General features: G+C 41.1%; 1 protein-coding gene across 4 annotated transcripts; it reads right to left on the reverse strand.

Annotated features, from left to right (window-relative positions):
* Nucleotides 1-3,549: 3,549 nt before the first annotated feature.
* tfec (transcription factor EC) lies at nucleotides 3,550-17,487 on the reverse strand. Of its 4 annotated transcripts, none has more exons than XM_014970340.2 (8): nucleotides 16,980-17,487; nucleotides 12,318-12,572; nucleotides 11,593-11,694; nucleotides 8,679-8,799; nucleotides 7,632-7,688; nucleotides 6,526-6,601; nucleotides 5,485-5,632; nucleotides 3,550-4,934 (listed from the first exon to the last, which is right to left on the reverse strand). In XM_014970340.2, the coding sequence occupies exons 1-8, from the start codon at nucleotides 17,034-17,036 to the stop codon at nucleotides 4,443-4,445; spliced, it is 1,308 nt and encodes a 435-aa protein (XP_014825826.2). In that variant the 5' UTR covers nucleotides 17,037-17,487; the 3' UTR covers nucleotides 3,550-4,442. The 4 variants fall into 4 exon arrangements, with proteins under 4 accessions (XP_014825826.2, XP_014825818.2, XP_087859260.1 ...); XM_014970332.2 differs by having other exon boundaries at nucleotides 13,030-17,483; XM_088003134.1 differs by having other exon boundaries at nucleotides 16,367-17,481.
* Between the last annotated feature and the right edge of the window lie 2,276 nt (nucleotides 17,488-19,763).

A 19,763-nucleotide genomic window follows, 5' to 3' on the forward strand; every position in this document is an offset into this window, starting at 1 on the left:
AGGGAATTATTGGCAGCACAAGAGGTAAGATAGCCAAGCAAAGCGCCTGCTGCTCCCTGCTGCATTTGAATAGGCAGAATGAGATAGAGGGAGTGAAAAGAGAAAAATAGAAAAGCGAGGAAGAGGAGCGAGGAGACCTTGTTTCCTTGACCCCTGCAGATCAGAGGGGACGGACCTGTGGTGCTCAAGCAGGCTGCTAGTGGAGTGGATAGGGGCCCGGCAGCTTCCACCATATAGGCTCTGGGAAAGAAAAAAAAAATACACACCCGCCTTTACCTCCCCAAGGACCCAAGTCTGTGGTAATAATGGGATCAGAGCCGTGACCCTCCCAGGACACCGTACCGCTGTTGGATATTCTATTAGTTTGCCCCGCAGTGAAAAAGAAGTCTGCGCTCGGCTCCTCTGAATCACATTTGTTTTACTTTTATGTAGCTTTAACAGCAACTAATCAAAGAATTTAAAGTTTCCGAGAGGAGACTTTTGTTAGAGCGCGTCGAGCATCAAGGAGATCTTCAAATCACATCTAATGTTCTTTCTTCTTGCAAGGATACTATGCACCATTAACACATGTTAACAAAAAAGCAAGACCCATAATTGTTCCTTTTTTTTCTTTTTCCCCCTATTAATCCCAACTCTGGGAGATACAGCAGAGATCGCATTAGCATTCACATCCTTTATATGACTCCAGCTTTCAGGCCCAGCATCTCATCTTGCCTTTTACATGATATCAAGCTGTATTAAAACTACATATGGCTTTCGCCGTCTATGCAGAGTGAATTTACATTTTCCTAATGAAGTGCTTTCAGTTTTTTTTTTTTGTTCTTTTTCCCTCTACCGTCCCCTTGTCCTTCCCTTCACCTCCAGCCCACAGCCCACTCTGATTTAAAACACACACAACCGTACTGCTGTTTTACTGCAAAATAACACAAAGCGCGGACTGAGACACCTTTCGGTCGCCTCCAGCTTCCCATCTGTTGCACATCTGGAAGTGGTGTGCGGCACCAAGTAATTGGAAGTCAATTTGTTTGAAGTTATGTCTTTGGCATCTGGCTCGATTCATAAAAACCCTGGAAATGGCATTAATTTTATAGCGTCCCTCTTTGTTTCTCCCGCGCTCCGACGGCAACGCACGCAGGGGCCTTGCTCTCGGCTGAGTGACGTGGGAGTATTTTTAAGAACCGGTCAGGGTGTGGTCCCCAGTAAAAGCAGCAATGGGGCCCCCCGAAGAACCATGGAAAGGATTACCACAGCGCACCGGCAGAGAAAATATTGATAAGTTCCCCAAGCGTTAAATGGAATCCCTCTGACTTTGGCGAAGTTTTATAACTTCACCTTTAACTTTGACCGCGGCTTCAGATCGTTTCTTATTTTTCCTGAAGGGAAAGCTCATCCCGGGCCTAGTTTGCCACATTTCCAGCAGACGGGCTGACTGATTGAGAAGCAGCATGGTGTTGTTTGTCACACAGCTCTGAGTCACAGCTGAAAATAGAAATGACACTTGATGTTTGGTGCCTCTCTGCTGGCTGTCATATTGTTATTCCCACTCAAATTTCACCTAATTTGTGCACAAGTCTTGTCACAGTCCAGATCCTGATAAGGGCTTTTAGGTGGGTATTTTTTTTATATATATATATTCCCCCACCGCTCATCCTCGTATATGTGGCAATGAAGTGCAATGAGACACACACACACAAACCGTGTGCATGCATTTGTGCGTGCGCGCATGCGAGCGTCTGCAGATTCTGCTTGCATGTGCACTTTCGTGTTTGCACACAAGCGCATTTGATTAGGCTTGTTTGTGTTCGGGAATTGCAGGGGCACCATGCGCTCGTGCGTCAATGTGTGTGTATCTGTGCGTGTGTGTGTGTGTGTTTCACCTCAGCGGGAGGTGATTAAGAGTTGCCAATGGCAGGCTCGACAGGTGAGTGCATTGTAGCACGCTGGCAGCCGTGGCATCTGCACAGGTGACAGCTTCTCCCCACTCAGTGCCGGTGTCAGTGTTGGTGGGTGGCAGGAGGTCTGACAACGTTGTTTTGGTGACAGAACGACTCTGCTGTGAGGTTCACGACATCACTTGCCTTCTTTAGATTTGTCAGTTTATACTGGGAGGTATAGTGCCATGAACTTTAGCTCGTAAACTACTGCCAGGGCGCAGTGCCATCTGGGACGGGCTCTATTTACCAACACGGCATTGCGTCTCACTCAAAGAAACTCGATTTTAGTGGCTACCTTAAAGAGGATCCTTCACACAGTCCTGCTTTGGGTTAATTTTAGTGCAATACACTGTAGAGATGAAGCACAGCTTATTACTGCCACCTGGTGCTTGAAGCCTGACACAGCAACAGTTTTTCCTCTTCTTTTTTTGCACTTTCTACTAGGAGTGAGGTCATATTTTATTAGGGAAACCTTATTCCTGTATGCAACACTTATACAAAGAGATGTGGAAAGATTATTTTACAACTTTATTGTTTCTGGCAGACTGTAATAAGCCTGCCTGCTTCTTATGAATGAGATTAGGTAAGCAAGCAAAGGAAGTATGAAAGAGGTTTTGATTTTTTTTTTTTTTCCAAATGCGTGTCACATGTTCTCCTGACTTATAGGTTCCGTTCATGTTGTTTCAATGCAGTTAAGAAACATCACTGTCTGTGAGTGACATTTTTGTCAAGGTTATAGTTTATCATAACGATATATTTTCTTTCAGTATTATTTGGAATGGTGTACCAAACTAAAAAAAAAAAAAAAAAAGTAACAGAAAATTAAAATTTAATATAATCCTTTTGAATTGCTCTGTCGGTCTTGCAGAGTCTATCTCGGACACACGGCATAATGAAAATCAATGTTAACCTTCCATAACTGCTTTAGCCAATTACATGTAAACATCACTCACTACTTTGTACCCGGGCTGCCTGTGCTCCACGATGATTGATCGGTTTAGTCTTATTTGCAGCTCAAGAGGGGGGGCATCCGAGCGAGTGGATGTTTCGATTTCTCCGAGAAACGTGCTCTAATAACACTCTGCAACATTAATTCAGAGAGTCTTTGATGAGAAGTCCATTAAGGAAGTATGGGCATGTTGTTTTTAAGACTTCGTAGTTTGCATGAGCGTGAGGTTAAAAAAAAAAAAAAAGACGGGAGGTTTTCAGTTTCAAAATGTTAGAATTGTATTCCTGCTACAAGCAAGCCTTATTAAGTCTAAAGATGTTTTCTTTTTTTTTTTACAATGTTCTTATGCACTCTGGAAAAGTGTTGAATTTGATATAAGTAAGAAAATTGTGTTTTCACACTTTATTCCCTTTCCCGATACATCCATCAATCCTGATTCCTGATCCAATATTGTAGTAATAGTTTAATATTGACTTGGATAATAAAAGAAAAAGCATAGGAAAGCCTATATTTTTGCCATTCTCGTCTTAGAAAATCTGGACTCATCTCGTCATCTTACTTACATCAAAGGAAACTTTCTTAGTTGCCTGCTAATAGCTCTCATACTAGCTCCTTATCTGACACCGTTATTCATTCTCAAGGGCTCATCAACTCACAGTAGACTCATCAGAATTATCACTCCTTCTCTACTCGTCTTTATTATCTAATTTCCCTCCTCTCTCTCCTCCTTTTCATCTCTCATTCCCAATCAACCACCTTGTAAGCAAGCCCTTCACCTTCCACCACGAAACTTCTCGCTCAAGAGGGGTTTATTACGGACTTTTCCCGTACTTCTGCGAATAAGAAAAAGTTATGTTTGAGTATTGTATATGTATATATATATATATCTTTTATATGAATACATGGATTAAAACGTATATAAATACAAAAAAATGTAACAAACATGTAAAAAGAGACGGACAAAACCAAGTACATGTTAAGCACTGAGGTGAGTACATTAGTTACATGTTCAAGGAGTTCGTATAAGGCCTTCCTTAGCAAAAGCAACTAGGACTAGGATCCTTTTGTAAACTGGTAGAAAAAAGTACACTTCAGGCAAATGTTCAGTAATTATTTTGCATATGTTACAGTGTGTAGCCACCAGTGTCTGACGTAAAAAAAAACAAAAAAAAAAAAACAAGCCAGTAGTAGTTAACATTTCTACTTGCAAATGTCTCCCTTTTTAACACAAGTCTGTTTGTATCCTCTGTACAAAGCAGAGAAACACAGTGGTTACCCAAAATAAAGTTAAAAGTAGTTGTTTCGTTGGACGTGACATTTGCTTCCGAGTAGTGTACAATGTCAGCATCTGCAACAGTCAAGGAATTTCTAAACAGGTGGCACTTTGATGGGTTTTGCTTAGTTTGTCAGCTGATATTTAAGTTACTTGAGCCTCAGCAGTTGTCAGACGTAGATTTGAATCCTTAAATCCGTCAGTCAGTCTTTCAGGGCCTTCCCCCCCGTTACCAGGAGAAGTTCAACCTGTGCAGTCATTGGGCTATACCAAAGATGAAGGGCCCTTATAGGTCGTCGGCCTCAGCGGAGCTGAAGCTACTCCTTCGGCTGCTGTCCTTCGAAGCAGCCCCTGGGGATCCGGCGGACAGCAGCGGATCGGTGCCGAACGGCGAGAGTGGGTCGTCCATCAGGATCTCGTCCAGCTGGTTCTCCTCCTTGAGCGTGGCGGTGAAGAAGTCTGTGAAGTGGGAGAGCGGGTCGGAGAAGGTGGTGCAGGCGTCGGCGCCCTGGATGTGGTCCTGCGGGCCGCTCGCCGTGGCGATGGACGGGACGCCCGTCACCACGGCTATCCTCTGGAGGTAGTCGCTGTTGGGGTCCTCCTGGTAGATCGGTGGCTGTTGTGGCTGCTGTTGCTGTACCTGCGGTGGGGATTGCTGCTGCTGCTGCTGCTGCTGCTGCTGCTGCTGCTGTTTGAGCAGGTGGGAGGACAGTTCAACCGTCCCCAAGGCAGTAGCCATATTCGGGAGTCCATGTGCTCGTGCCTGGATTTCAAGCTCCTGGAAAATAAATGACATCAAACAGGGTTAACGTTAAATCTCTCCTGACCACATTCATCAACGGCTAGAAGGGAGTAGTACTGAGAAATTCCAGCCACACCTTCATTACCTCCCCTTTCACATACTGATCAAGGGTAGGAAAGCTATGAGCACTTATCTCTTGTCTGTGTCATTTCATAACATTCTTGCATTTTGGGCATTGTCTTATTGGTGCAAACATTGTTTTATTTGCTATTCATATTTTTAGGATAATTTCAAAATTCTGTGCTCCTTATGTCATTGGAAGAAACTTACAACTTACACCCCACACCCAAAAAAAAAACTATGGGTTTCCAATTACTGTCTTTAAGTGTCCTTCAAATTTTAGATGTGTCCCTTTTCCAACATGGTGAATTCAAATGATGCACCTACAACCTAAGACTGTCACCTAGTTGTACAATTTTGGTATTATCATCAGGAAAATATCTAAAATATGCATCACAGAGGTTCTTGAGGGCTCTCATTGGACACCAGTCCCCTAAACGCACCACGATTTCTTGATTTTTATTACCTGGATCCTCAGCAGCAGCCTCCTGTTGGCTTGCTCCAGCTTCTTTTGACGGCTTTCGAGTTCCCGAGCATGCTGCTGCTCCTTCTGTAGCCACCTTATGTACTCCACCGAGGCCTTCAGGATGGTGCCTTTGTTCCACCGCATGTCACTACAAAACGAACAACAACAACAAAAAAACTAAAAGTAAAGGATAAGTTTTCATGCAGAAACCTCTGATGTCAGCAGAATACCTTTTGAAAAAAAAAAAATTAAAAAAATGGGGAAAACTTTTTAAAAGGTTTTTTCCCCCCCTTCCTTTTTTATGATGTGAATTAGAAATGGAGACTTACATGGAGCAATTATTCATCCTTGGACATTACACGAGGACATGGAATGGGAATTTTTAATAGAATAGTTAAGAAGCTCTGTGGAAAGTCCATTCTTGTACCTCCTTGTTCAGTAAAATTAATCCTCGAGTAAAAATAGGTGAGGGAAAATGAGCTAAGTAGGAAGCCAAGGAGGAAAATGGAACATTGGACTTAAGGTGCTAGAGTGCAAGTCATTCTTTTGCAGGTATTATTACTTTTTTAAAAAGGACAAGGGACCTCAGTAAAATTGTCCTTCTGCACACGACTGAGTCGCCGGTCTGATCGGCCTTAATAATCTCCTTTATCCCTTTGTTAATGGCATGGTGACAATACTAACCTCCCATTTATATTTGAAGCAAAAGTTCAACTGCAAATAGATGGCCGGTGTGCCGTGCTTCATCTGTATGTTCAAATTGAGCTCCAGACTTTGATTCGAATGACGTGAAAGGGTCTTTACATTTAACCCTCTTTCTCATCGCTCGGGTTTTAAGACAAAACAGCCAGGAGCTACTTAGAGAAAGAGGGGAGCGGGTTGTACATCTCAAAGTGCAGAGACGACACAGAAGTTTGAGTGTGCCCTTGAAAGACGACTCAAAGGTACTTGAGGGACTCATCACGTCTCTGCTTTGAGTTAAACACTTCGACGTTCAGTTTTTGCAGCAAACAGGAGCTGCAAAGGGTGTTGTTTACTTACGGGTCATTTGACTTTGGAATGAGCGTCCCCAGCTCCTTAATCCTGTAGTTAATGTTGTATCTTCGCCTTCTTTCAACTAAGTAAATCAAAAAGAGCAGAGTTGATTAGGCCGACGATTTCTCCAACTGCGTGATTTGCTGAATATGACAGCGTTACAGCTTTTTAATACGTTGTCTTGGTCTAAATTTCTAACAAAATGTAAAGAAAGTCATGGTTGTAATGTGACAAAATGTGAAACTTTTGCAGGAATTAGAAAACCTTTTCAAAACGCAACAATGTACAACTGTTCAGATGTGCTAAAACAATTAACTGTATGTGCAAGGAAGCCATGTTGGATTGGGAAGCTGAAGTTTGTGCAAAACTCTCAACTCTTACACTCAAAAGTCCAACTTCTATGTGGAGTTGTTAACTAGGAGTGCATTGCCGATCGATATGATTCTATTTCTATGATATTACATTTAAAACTAAATAGTCCGTGTCTTTTTGTACATTGCAACCACAGTTGACGTTTCATTGTAATTAGTTTCAGTGATATCTGAAGGCAGTTAGTCATTCCAGATTTCATAAAACATCTGTCAGTTTTCCACTACATCTTGATCTGTCACATAAAATCCTGTTTGTGGTCATAAAATGACAATGCAAAAGTACATGAAGTATCAGTATTTAGTTTGAACTGTAATGACTGTTGACTTTACCAACAACTGAATTACATAGGCAAGGTAGATGTGGCGGTTTCTAAAGTTGCAGTTGGTAAGAAAGCCCCAACTCTTCTAGTCAAAATCCCAACTTCCAGGAACACTTCTTTCAGTTTGTCCAACTTCTAACATGGAAACATCTATGTCTGAGTAAAAATGAAACAGGAAATGCGAACACACCCTTAGACCAAAAGCAGGATGCCACTGGACCAGAATGTTGCTGTTTTTTTTTGTTTTTTTTTTTTTTTCCCTTTTGGTTTCTTGACATAACATGGCAACACACACAATAATCACACTGCAACATTGCTTCCAAGATAGTAAAACTTTAAAAAATTCGGAGTTTGATACCAGCTGGGTTAGAAAAATTACCAACTGAAGTCGGATAAAAAGGAAAAAGCCAAAGACACTTACTCAAATTATGATTGTCCTTTTTCTGTCTCTCTTTGGCCATAACCCGCGTGTCATGCTCTGTCAAAAAAAAAGAAGAAAAATTAAATCACAATGGATTATCAATGCACACTAATTTAGAAGCTGAAAGACAACAATCAAAAAATCTCTATAAAAGGTCCAGTCATAAAGTCAAACAATCAGTTTATTCTGAGGAAGTTCAGTGCTGAGGTCAGAATGGGGAGCTATAGCCTCTTCTGCAGACATATATTTGACCTTCTTACACACACACACACACACACACACACACACACACACACAAGGCCCCATTCATCCCCCTTGGCATGCCATGAAGCTCATTGTAAAAGAAAAAAAAAATAATTGTGACCACTTTTAGAGTACTCATTTCGCAATTAAGATAGTTTAGCCAATTCCATAATCTGTCCCGGAGAGAGACGAAACAAATGCGGTGGGGTCCATATTTGTATTCACATTCTTCCAAATTACATAATTAGGAACCTGAGATTGGATTTCTCAATTTGTCTCTGTTGATTCAATCAAGTCAATTTAGCGTCTGTGTAACATCCCATTGTCCTCTGTGCCCGCGTTCAAATGAAGCGGATTCTAATTTACTTATTTTTCCCGTTCAGAGTGAAGCACTCTCCTGGCATCTTTTCTATTTTCTAAATCAATTAGGCTTTTTTTTTCTTCTTAAGCTTTATGCTTGAGATTAATGTAACATTTTCAAAGGCTCCTCTGTTTGAGTTGGTCCTTCTTTTGAATAGTGATTAAAAAGCAAGAGTAGTTAGTTATTCAGGTAATGCACAAGTTTAAGTACCTGACGGAAATAAACCCGACACATTGCACTTAATTTTAGGACTAAAGATTTGTCAGAATTTTTTTTTTATTATTATTATTTTAGCTACCACAGGTGGCCTTGCAAAATGCAAATTACAATCCGTCCTTCTGCCAAAGGTTTCAAAGAATCTTCGTCGTTTCTTATGCTTTTTTTTTTCTTTTCTTCCCCTCATCTCACTCTAAGCGACTCAGTCCCGTGGTTTGAGTCCATACCTGTAAATTCCCTTTTAACAGTGAGCTTTGTGGTGTTAGATGTGGGACTCATTCCACCATTAGGGGGGTTCATACCTTGTTCACCCCCATAGACGTCCAGCATGCTGTTGCTGAGGGAGACCTGCAGCAGGGGAGGAAGAAGCAAAAGGATGGGTCAGTCAAAGGGGAAACTCGTTTCACATTCACGCGCTCAGCTTTCGCGCCTCATCAAAAGCTGCAAGACAAATAGTTGTTTTTTGCTGCTTGAATGGCTTTGTCTTGCGTCGGCAGGAGCAACAAGAGGCGAGTGGAATGATCAGAGAAGGTTGTCGCCCCGCCCAGAGCTTTGGACCTGGACTAAGCAGCAGGGGGTTGTGGTCCCTTGTTTGCCACAGCAGGGCAGGACAAACTGTGTGCTTTGCCTCCCCACCACCCCCAGACCACAGTTGTTACAATGTTCAAATTAACTGTTTGTCTTGCATGACAAAGATGAAAGTCGCTGAAACAGAACCTGTTCATATAATCCTTACTGTTGACCTTCAACCCCAGCTTAAAGCATCCCAAATTTCCACATTTTGTCTCTCTTTTTTTTTTCCAGTATTCCAACCCATTTTACTGTAAAACAGCCCTATGTTCCTCAACCTTTGACATTTATTTTGAAATACTTGGTGTCACTGATCATTTATGGCAAGATATTTAGTAAATCAGGCTTTGAATATGAAACCTAAAAAACTAGGAAGACTACAAGGGAAGGAAGGAGGAATGAAGAGAGGTACAGCTCAAAGAAGGTAGTGAAGGAGGTACAAAATAAATAAAAGAATGGAATGGTACTAGGATTTGTGGAAAAAAATGGAGGACAGAAGATGCAAAAAAACACCAGGCAGCAGGAAGGACAAGCAGGAACTGAATGTAAAATGAAGGAAAGGAGGTAGGATAGAAAGGACAGAAAGTGGTTTGAAACGAAGGAGGAAACTTTTAGACAGTGGGACAAAGACTAAGTGAAAATACAATTATTCTTATCCAGACGTAGAAAACAGTGAAACTAAATCCCATACTTTTCTATACTCTAGGGAGTACTGCGGCTCTCTAAAAGCACAATTTGTCAACCTCCATTCATTGAAAACGGACCCTAAACACTGAGACGCTCTGTGTTCACAAACAGCATGCCATCAGATGAAAGGGCTCTCTAGGTCAACGGCATGAACAGAGGCAAAACTGTTTTCCTATGGGGGCCTCTCATCCTCCCGGATAATAACGCCTTTTCACTGAGTCCAGACACGACACGATATACGGCGCACTGGAACACGCGTGTGACCAATTCGCATTTGTGTATTTATGGCAGGAAAATCTCGCATAGTGTCACCATGGATTCCAAGAAACGACACAGCCAATTTTAGCAACGACATGTGCGTCAAACGTAACTACCAGTGAGCCAAACGTGGTGAGACAGGACGGGGACTGTAAAAGGAACAGGCACCATCAGATTTGTGTTAAGGGTTTGTAAGTATTGCCCTGCCAAAAATATTAAAAACCCCTTCTGCTTTTTTTTTTTTTCTCATTTTGTCACTTTACACCACAAATTTCAGTACATTTTAATGGGATTGTATCCAAAAAACCAACTCAAAGTGGTGCATAGATGCATGAGTAACATTTTTTCAAATTAAAATGTCAACAAATGTGATGTTGGTTTGTGTTCAGACCTCTAAAACTCCTACATGAAGTACGTCGAACAATTGGCAAATGTCGTCCACCTGCGTTTTATTTAATCTCAGCTCAAATACAGCTGAGAAAATTGTTGGGAAGAACTTTAGAAGGAGGGTTAGGTTATGCTGTGCCACCTTGTGTGGCAGAAAACTAACCCTACAAACCCTACAAATCAGCCTGAAAGCACAAGACTGAACTAAATAGAAGATTTAGTTTTGCAAACCATGTCTCATTTTCGTTTTACTTCATTGTTATGCTCTGCTGTTTTAAAATTCAGGTAGTGAAGAAAAGTGAGGTTAGTGAATACTGTTATTCCACTGTAGTTTCCTAAAACAGATATTGGACAGTCAGAAGAAGAAGTAGTAGGAGGAGGGGGAGGAAGGGGATAAACACGCATAAGAAAATGAAAAGATTACAACAGTTCCCCCTCCCGCTTGTACTGTAATCACTCCGATCCCTCTCCCGTCCGTGTCCCAGAATGTGTTGACAAGGCGAAGCGAAGTGATGCATCATGCTGTATGACTAATTAGGATGAATTGATCCATTTAAGCATGGTATCATTTCTGAACAAGCCCACAGGGAGTGTATGCATTAGCCCGATCCGATGGCTCAGTAACTCCTTCCGACAAATTCCCTCGCTCAAACAAACCGACTCTTCCTTTTTTTCCCTCCTTCCCCTCCTCTGCTCCCTTATCTCTATCTTCCCCCCATTCCTTCTGTTAGTACTTTATCTTTCTCTGTATGCATCTTTATAATCTATCAGAATGTGTGACTCCCATCATCATTTTTTGATTTTTTATTTTTTTTAATCTATTTGTGCTTGTTTGGTGTTGTGTCCCATTACATGTCCTCCAAAAGAAATACTTTCTGTTTTACAAAAACCTAATCTGCTTTGCTCAGCTTATTTGGTAAAATGGTAAATGTCCCTAAGCCTTTGTGAACTTTGACTCGTCTCTTGTCTTAATCTGACCTGAAAGCAGGTCGGGTCCCCTTTTTCCCAAGCTAGTCTAGCTTGCGTGATTCCGTGTTTGGGTGGACTAACTTTGCTTTCAAGCTATGCTTAAGCCTTTAAAAAGAGAGAAATCATTAGTGAAATAATGTGACCTAAACCTAACCACAGCTTTTGTTAGATTACAACAGAAACACATGCAAATCGTAAGCAAGTCTGAAGCATTCAAATCATGGTTAGTCCCTGGTCGTTAGAGCAGGACTTGAAGTGATTCATACTTACATTGCTTTGCATTATGATGTTAGGCTCCATGCAATCCAGGCCTCCATCATTGAAGCCGGATTCAAGACTAATTAGGTCATCAATAACTTCATCCATCGGAAACTAAAAGAAAACAGTCATTTCAGTGTATTAAGGGACAGTTTTGGGATGTTAGTGCACCGTCGTCTTTAGAGATCTGCAAATTCAAACCGTGACTCGGTATAAAAACAGGGAGGCTAATTTAATAACAGTTTGTTTAGCGGCGTTGGCGGGAAAAGCACGTTATCTGTTAGCAAACTAGCTTCCCCCCCCCCGTCCCTTGACAAAAGGGTACTCTCATCAGAGACTGCTTATCTGAAGTTATTGATGAGCTCATCAGGGGGAAAAGGGACATCAGCGGTGGCGAAACTTTGTTTGGATGATTAGTTCCCCTCAGCACCAGGGTTCAAAACCAGCTCGGTTTGTTGGCTATTCATCCAAACAAAGAGCAAGCTTTCATGATTTGATAGGGTTTACAGCCACGCAATATGTTTCACATCAACACAGCAGCCACGTATTTTGTCGGGAATGTGGGCCGTTGACAGGAAACGTCTCAGGGACATTGTGAAATCTCTGAAATGTATGACCTTGCTGCTGATCAGCATGCAAACCGACATTCTCCTTTTTGTTCTGGTTTCCCTTTTAGGCACGATTTCGGTTCCATGTATTCCATGTACATAATTTTTCTGTTTCTGTTTCCGTCTCACCTCGCCTTCATGGTTGCCCATCGTCAGCAGGGTGACGGGGCTGTTGGGGCTGCTCCCATCACTGACGGCGGGCATGTGTCCGTTCCTCATGATCGGCACGGTGGCCAGCGGCTGGCCGGGGGCGTGTGGATGCGGTACAGCGTGGCCGGATCCAGTGGAAGAGGCCAGCTTGGAGCCCAGTGTCAGGTATTGCTTCACAGGCTGGTTTTGGCTTTGATGAAGGTGGAACTTGGAGTTTTCCAGGTGACTTTGTACCTGTTGAAACACATACGCACAAACAAAAATAACATGCACTAGTTGAGTTTGTTGCCTGTATGGAAAGCTAGATCAAGATGCAAGCAATTGCACCTTTTAAAAAAAAAATTTTTTGGTACTTGGAATGACTAAAAACATGTTTACTGTGAGTTTTTTTGAAACGGCTGCAGAGCTTACTCATTCGGGACTTTTCCAGCATTACTCACAGCAACTTTACAGGATTATGTTTGCATTTTAACATGTCATGTTTAGGTGAAGTAATACCTCACTCAAATCTTTTTGTGATCTATTTAATTGTTCCTCCACAGCCTGAGTCACAGTTTCAAAACTATACAGTTATCGTATTTAAGTCACTTGGGTGATTGTAAACCGGGTTTTAGAAACTATTTTAAAAATTTCCCAAAACTTTATCCAGTTAACATTTAAAAAAAAAAAAAAAAAACTTTTATATTCTTACTTTTGAAGCTCTGGTTGCGTCCCGCATTTTGTAGTAGCTGCAGTCACTTAAATGTGGCATTCTTAGAAAAGCAGGTGATCCAGTAGGTCAGCTTTAGGGATCCAGGTCTGTTGCCACTGCTGTCCTGTCAAACTACTGACTTCCCAGTGACCGGCTGTCCCTTCCTGTCCCCTAGCAGTGTTTTATAAAGGGTGCTAAGTGAACTAATTAGCCCCACAGCTGGATGTAAGCCTTTATGTTGCGTAGCATGATAATCACTTCAAACGGCAGACTGTTAGATCATTCAGGGTTTGATCACTGCAGGACGTCTGCCTTTAAGCGGACGTCCACTAATTCATCTACTCCGCCCCTTTTTCTGTCGGGCTGACCAATCGGTGGTCGCTTCCTAAAGTCTTCTACTGCCTGCTTCAGGGGTTGTGGCAGCACAATTGACTCTTGTTTCCCCAGTGGACGGTTTTAAATAACTTATCTTAATGCCGTCTTAAGCAAGCCTTTTCTCATTCATTCACAGTTTTAAACATAGATAGTTAATCTTTAAGTTTCTCATAAAAGAAGCACAGTAAAGCTATTTTTAGGTCTTTGTTGCTGCTTGCAGAAAGTCTCACCGTAAACGGCTAATTCGCTTACTTGTCTTGTTCTCACAGAGAACCTCAGTGTTGAAACTTACTTTATTAGTTAATGGGCTGGCGAGGTATTTTGGTAGGGCAACGCAGAGGGACACTTTACAAAGTTAGTTAAGTCCGATGTTTGGTCTGTCTGTCGCCCAAATTTCACTTACTGCGTCTCGGACGAGAGAGACATTTTTTTCCATGACCGACCAAAGTGAATCAATCAGATCAGGGAAAAGGTTTGAAAGCAAACCTTCCTAGCGTAGCAGGAGAGACTTCTGACCTTTCTGTCTACTTGACTGTTGAGGGAAGTGAAACCAATATTAAAAAGAAGAGATTTCTGTCTGTTCCTCAAATCATTGCGAAATGTTTAAAGCACCTCACCCAACAAAGGAAATAAGAGAAAAGAGGTTTAGTTTTGGAGGAAATAACTTTGATGCAGCTGTGGCATGTTTCTAAAATGCTAACGACAGAGTAGCTTTTTTATTATTATTATTATTATTATTATTGTTATTGAGTCTCGTAAAATGATCTGCTTCATTTATTTCCAAATATATCTTTCAGTATTTTGGGTGCAATGAATTGCATAGCACATAGTCAGAAAACACTTTTCACATAAAAAAGAAAATTATAAGGAGATGATATCCATGTTTATTTTGGCATCTTTACTTGGAGCGATGGCTGGATCAGGATTCTCAATCTAATTATAATTCAGATAGGGATCAAGACAACAGTCAACTTTTATTCTATTAAATAATAACTCTTTTCTCGAATTGCAGTTTATGCAAATGCTACTTCATGAACCTTTAAACTCCTGTCATGTCTGAACCGAACTGATTGGAAGGTAGGAGTCATTGTGCCGCCAGTGGTATTCTTATGTGAAAGAGACAGAGAACGGAACATGTGTCAAACATTCACAAAGTAAATACTGCCTGCTACAAAACGGAGACGAATCAAGAATCCACGGGGCCCTCAGCAGAATTTAATTTTACAGTTCATATAATCTATGACATAATGAGCAGTAAATACATTTCGGAGATGTCGTTATTTGACTTTCTCACTTGTTCTGACAGTCAAGTCCACAGTAAAAGAAGTGCCAACTCAGGAAATGTGAACCAAGTGTCATTCAATTACTGAATTATGCAGGTGCAGAAAACAGCAAATAGGATTAAACTGCTCTAAAATATCTACCTCGGTTTTTATAAATCCTGAATATATTACAATTTCAAGGAGTCTTAAATTCCCTAATATTTTCTGTTGAGCTTGAAAACAAAACCGATCCTTGCAGATGCTGGGTTATTAGCAGGAGCTTAGATTGCTCGTGCCTTCCAGGTGCCTTTTCACATAAAAGCAAAGTCTGATTGGAAACGCTTCGGATGCTTTGTGGTTTTATACGGGGAGACCATTGGTGATGCACCGCCTCCAAATCTCATCTCTAGTTTAAATAATCGCCACGCTCTCTCTAAAGAATTCCATAAAACTAAGAGGCTTTGATTGGAGTCAGTTTAAGACAGAAGTTTGCTTTGGTTTTGATCCTTTTTTTTGACTAGTAATTCTCTTGATGCAGTGAGACGAACTAATGTTGTTTTAAATAAAACTAGACATGACATTATAAACTACTGAACTATCCTTTGATGTTAAAAAAAGAAAGCATTGTTTTTTTTTTAAGCATCCATAAGCTCCACATCAAATCCCCCCAAACATATTTATTGCCCTTGTTAGCTGGAGCTGCTGGCCTCAGTCACCCCCCCATTCACATAACTAAGAACAAACTCATCACAATACTGAACTTGTCAGTAGTAACTAAGAGCTCTTCTATGTCTTTTCCCAGTCAAACAAGATGCTAGTTGTTAGCCAATCAACATTTTTTATTTTTTTTTTTCCCGCAACGGATAGCAGGAGAGACGCCAAGGCCTCCACACACCGGATCTGCTGTGTGTGACGGCGGATTGTCCCGGTTTCACTTCAGCCCTCGCACTACTGTACATTCCGGAGACACGCTTGTTATCCACTTAAAGGGGAGAATCTGATTAGATTCGAGCAGCAGTGGCCGTTCAGTCACCAAGGCCGGCCGTGACAATGGCAGGCCTGTGCAAGTGTGAAGTCGGACATGCTGGGGAAGAATTATCAGTGCCTGCCAACGCACAAGAGGAAGAGGGACGAGATAAGAATCTAATCGATCGAGGTTCAAGTTTGGGGATTGTCGCGGGTGTTTCGGACCATTCCGTTTTACTTACTCTTTTGGGAGTACAGACACCAGCACCTGCTCTAACAGCCGAGGCATTGTTTTGCAATTACAGGCAGGACAGAGGTCACAGGTTCACGTTCAGTTTGCACACATTACCTCCATTACAGCTGGCATGCAACTATTTCAGTGCAAATAAATTTTAATGTATTTTAGCAGAGTCTGACTCATTTTGACTTTTTTTTTGTTGTTATTGTTTTGTTTTTTTGTCACTTTGCAGTTTTAAGCTTAACCTGTAAAACCTGCAAGTCATGAAGAAATCAGTTGCGTCTTTCTGCTTGATTTTCTTCTATGTTGGAGACATTTGAACACCTAAGCAAATGTCTGAATTGATTTTAGCAGTTCTGAATCGATTCATGCAAGCAATCAAACCCGACGTCAGCCATAAATCACAACAGCAGTTAAAAAGTAGACCACGTTTAAAATAAAAATAATAATATGCAACATCTGAAACATGCATACAAGTGATCGTTGTGTGATTTACCTCAAAGTTAAAGGTTGCATTTCTCAAAGTCTGCTCAGAAATCCTGCACTTGAAAAGGTTTTCATAACTGTCGCGCTCAAACCCTCTCTTCTAATTGAAACGCTCTTGCCAAACCCAGTTTCAGTCTTGCCCAAGTTCTCCTTTCACTTCAGAAAAATCCAACACCTTATGAAACTTTGGGTGATGGTGACGTTAGTTAGCTGTACAAATTGTGGACAAACAGAGTTGAGGGGTTTCGACTCATTTCTCCACCCGGGTTGATTTATGGCATTTTTGCAGAAAACATTTAGGCACCGTTCAGTGATCTTTCTATCTAAAATGAATGAAAGTGGAACAAAAAAAAAGCCTCGTCAGTCATGCTTTCTGTGTTTTTGCTGAGCGTGTTTACCAGTAAATATCTGTAACCACACACACCAGATAAGAGTGTTAAAGGGAACTCTTCGAAAATTTGCATTCCACGGTGACTGTTCAGTTTTTTTTTTCTTTTTCCTACAAATGCATGTCAATCAAAAAAATAAATAAAAAAATATCATTCATTCCAAAACCTACCACACACCACCTTGTGATGTGGCAATTTAACTCCCTGGACAGAATCTAGCTCATTTGTCCCTACCTGTAGAAGCTGGATATCTGTCAAGGTGATCACTTGGACCACACAGCAGCGGCTCATGACTCTCCAAAGTGGCAGCGACTCCCACCAGAGAGGCTGCGGATTTGTGCAGGGGAGCAAACCGTCGATGCCACAGCTCTGTTTTGCACATGTGGACTAGAAGAGGAAGAAACAGAGAGGTGCGGCGGCCTCCTTCCTGAGCTTTTGCAGAAATATCGGAAAGGAAGGCATGACACATCAGCTTGTTTAGGAGCCTCTTCCTGTCCCTGCCTGTGTGTTTTTTGGGCCGAAAAAGCCCTTACAGAGGCAAAAAAAAAAAAAAAGTACTGATTGTGGCTTTGCTGGTTGAAGAATGTGCATGTGTGAAAGTAAAGTGAGTTAACAGAATGCGGGTTCCTGCTTGTGGATAGCTCTGCTTTCCGGTCTGCAGAACATCAAGTCCATCTCAGCACTTTTTCCCGGGTTATCTCCATGACACTGACTTCCTTTGGATAGCCATTGAACCACAGCAGTTACAGTTGCAACTGGAGAAATACAATTTGGAAATCTGTATACGCTCAAATAACCTGCGCCAATACATATCTGTCCAGGAAAAGATGAGGGAGCAACATGAATTATTTTCGTATTCTAATTTTTTTCTACTACATCAGCAGTTGAAAAGATGGGAAGTTATGGAAGTATTCAAACATTACATTTTTTAAAATGCCTGATGATTTTGTGACCTGCTGGATGTTACTTAAACTGTTTTCATACATGCGTTCCAGTGTTTCAGGCCTGCAGTAACTTTTAACAACGTTTGTCAAGTGGAGTACTTAGTTCCCATGAAGTGCTTCAGGTATCAGATGGTCTCATTTGGGAAGAATAGCACAAGATCATCTGCATGCTCAACATTATCAAAGTATAATATGGAAATAAATGCTAGGCACTGATTAAAAAAACATACATGACCCAATGGGAAGACTTTTGAGGAACCTGGTAATTCTCCTTTAAAAAAAGAAAAAAATCTAATATTTTCCTGCAGCATAAATTGAAAAAAATGACAAGTTTATTTGATTAATGACTTCTTGGTCCCATGTAATGGTCTGATCTTACATGGGTCCATGGTGGACTAGCACACGGTCATCTGCATACTTTTGCACAATCCTGCCAATTCATAATAGTCAAGTTGATATTTTTGTGTCTTCATGTTGGCATTTGTAATATTGTAAAACATTTATATGCATTTCATACAGCAATTTGGTCCTTCTGCACAATGAATTTGGATTCCAACTGTAAAATGATATTGTTGTTCAATGGCTTACAACTTCCTTTTCTGTAATTGTTACTGATTAATGAAGACAAAATGTGAAAAATCCTACTATCTACTCATTTTGTTCTGAATTGTGGGTTCAGAAAAATAGAACTGCACTGTAGCCTTTCAGCAAGAACAGAACCCGAGAGCTGTGTTATTGTTTAGTTGGCCCCTCTACTGTACTCCAAGGGTGCATCCATTCACGAAAAGGAATATCCACACCTAAAAGGCATTTCTGTCTCAGTTATTACTGCAAATGGTATCTGGGCATTCCATATTTTTGCGATACTCCGTGATAAAACCATCAGTATTAACTTGAGGACATCGAATGCAATAAGAGCAAACTGCATCAAAATGATTCAGTTGAATCTAAACTGGTGCTTTAGAGGAAGTCGCCTTTCTGCTGTTAAATTGCAGTTTGTCCTGGGCGTGCTTGTGGACGGTGATTTGATTACACAGAGAATGCCTGTCTTGATGCAACTGTATATTTATTCGTCTTTGCTAGGCTAAGTGAGAGACTTCAGCATTATTTATGCAGCCGCGTCCAAATTATTTCACCGTAATTTCACACACGCTCAGCTTTTCATTATTGATGATTCATATAAATCAGCTCTGTTGATGCCCGCACACAACAGAAGCTGTATTGCATTGTTTTTTTTTTTCTTCCCCTCTCTATTGCCCATGTGTGTATTTGTCTACTTTTTTTGTTTATTTGATATCCTCTTTGTGTACAGTCTGGCAGATCTATCCAAATTCCTGGCTGGCCATTTTTGGCCCATCTTGGGGGCCAGCCACAAGTTGCTCACCTTTGTTAGTCCCCCTGCTCGGCATGTTTTAAACATCAGGGACTTCCTGTAAGAGCTGGCCTGCTTCTGAGACAACACTTCAAAGTGCAGCGCCAACATCTGAGGGCTGTTTTATCCTGCTAGAAAAGGAATGCATAATGGACACAGCTCCACTGCACTTTTAATGATTCCTCATATAAATTAAATATTACTGCTATTTTAACTGGATTACACACGGAATTGTGTGTGTTGGCGTGCGGGTTGGTGTGCTCCCGTTACCTTGATGAAATATTGAATCTATGAAAATGGTTTTCAGTGGTGTTGTGAAAATAATTAAGATTCAAAATCAGCCTGCTTGCTGTAGCGTGACTCAAAGGTACACTCGTTTGGTTGTGAACACGTTTTATCCTTTGCTTTCATGTACACATTTATTGCAAAAAACACATACTGTAAGACTTTAGGTCTTCAATATGTCAAGCTCAAGCATTTCTTTTGACAAAAGATAAAGAAGAGTTGTTGCTTAAATACCTTTACACGTTTTCTATGAAAAAGTTAACTTTTCTGTTAACAAGTTAACAAGTATTCAAGGTGGTCTTCCAGAAAGTACGTTTTTAACAATTCAATCATAGTTTATAGCAAGTATAGAACTGTGACAAATCAGGGTAATATTAAGCCAGTACAGCCTCTGCAGAAGCTCTACTGTCATCTTGG

This window comes from Poecilia mexicana, unplaced genomic scaffold (genome assembly GCF_051168715.1).
Source record: "Poecilia mexicana isolate PSO_F unplaced genomic scaffold, ASM5116871v1 scaffold_23, whole genome shotgun sequence".
Lineage (NCBI taxonomy): Eukaryota > Metazoa > Chordata > Actinopteri > Cyprinodontiformes > Poeciliidae > Poecilia > Poecilia mexicana.

Bases quoted from the DNA above. Each gene is read 5' to 3' on its own strand.
- tfec (XM_014970332.2), bottom strand. From the start codon at position 13,089: ATGCCACATTTAAGTGACTGCAGCTACTACAAAATGCGGGACGCAACC. The intron at 8,800-11,592 runs GTAAGTATGAAT...CCCCTGCTGCAG, and splicing joins ACATCATAATGCAAAGCAAT to GTCTCCCTCAGCAACAGCAT. The intron at 4,935-5,484 runs GTAATAAAAATC...TTTATTTTCCAG, and splicing joins GGCTGCTGCTGAGGATCCAG to GAGCTTGAAATCCAGGCACG.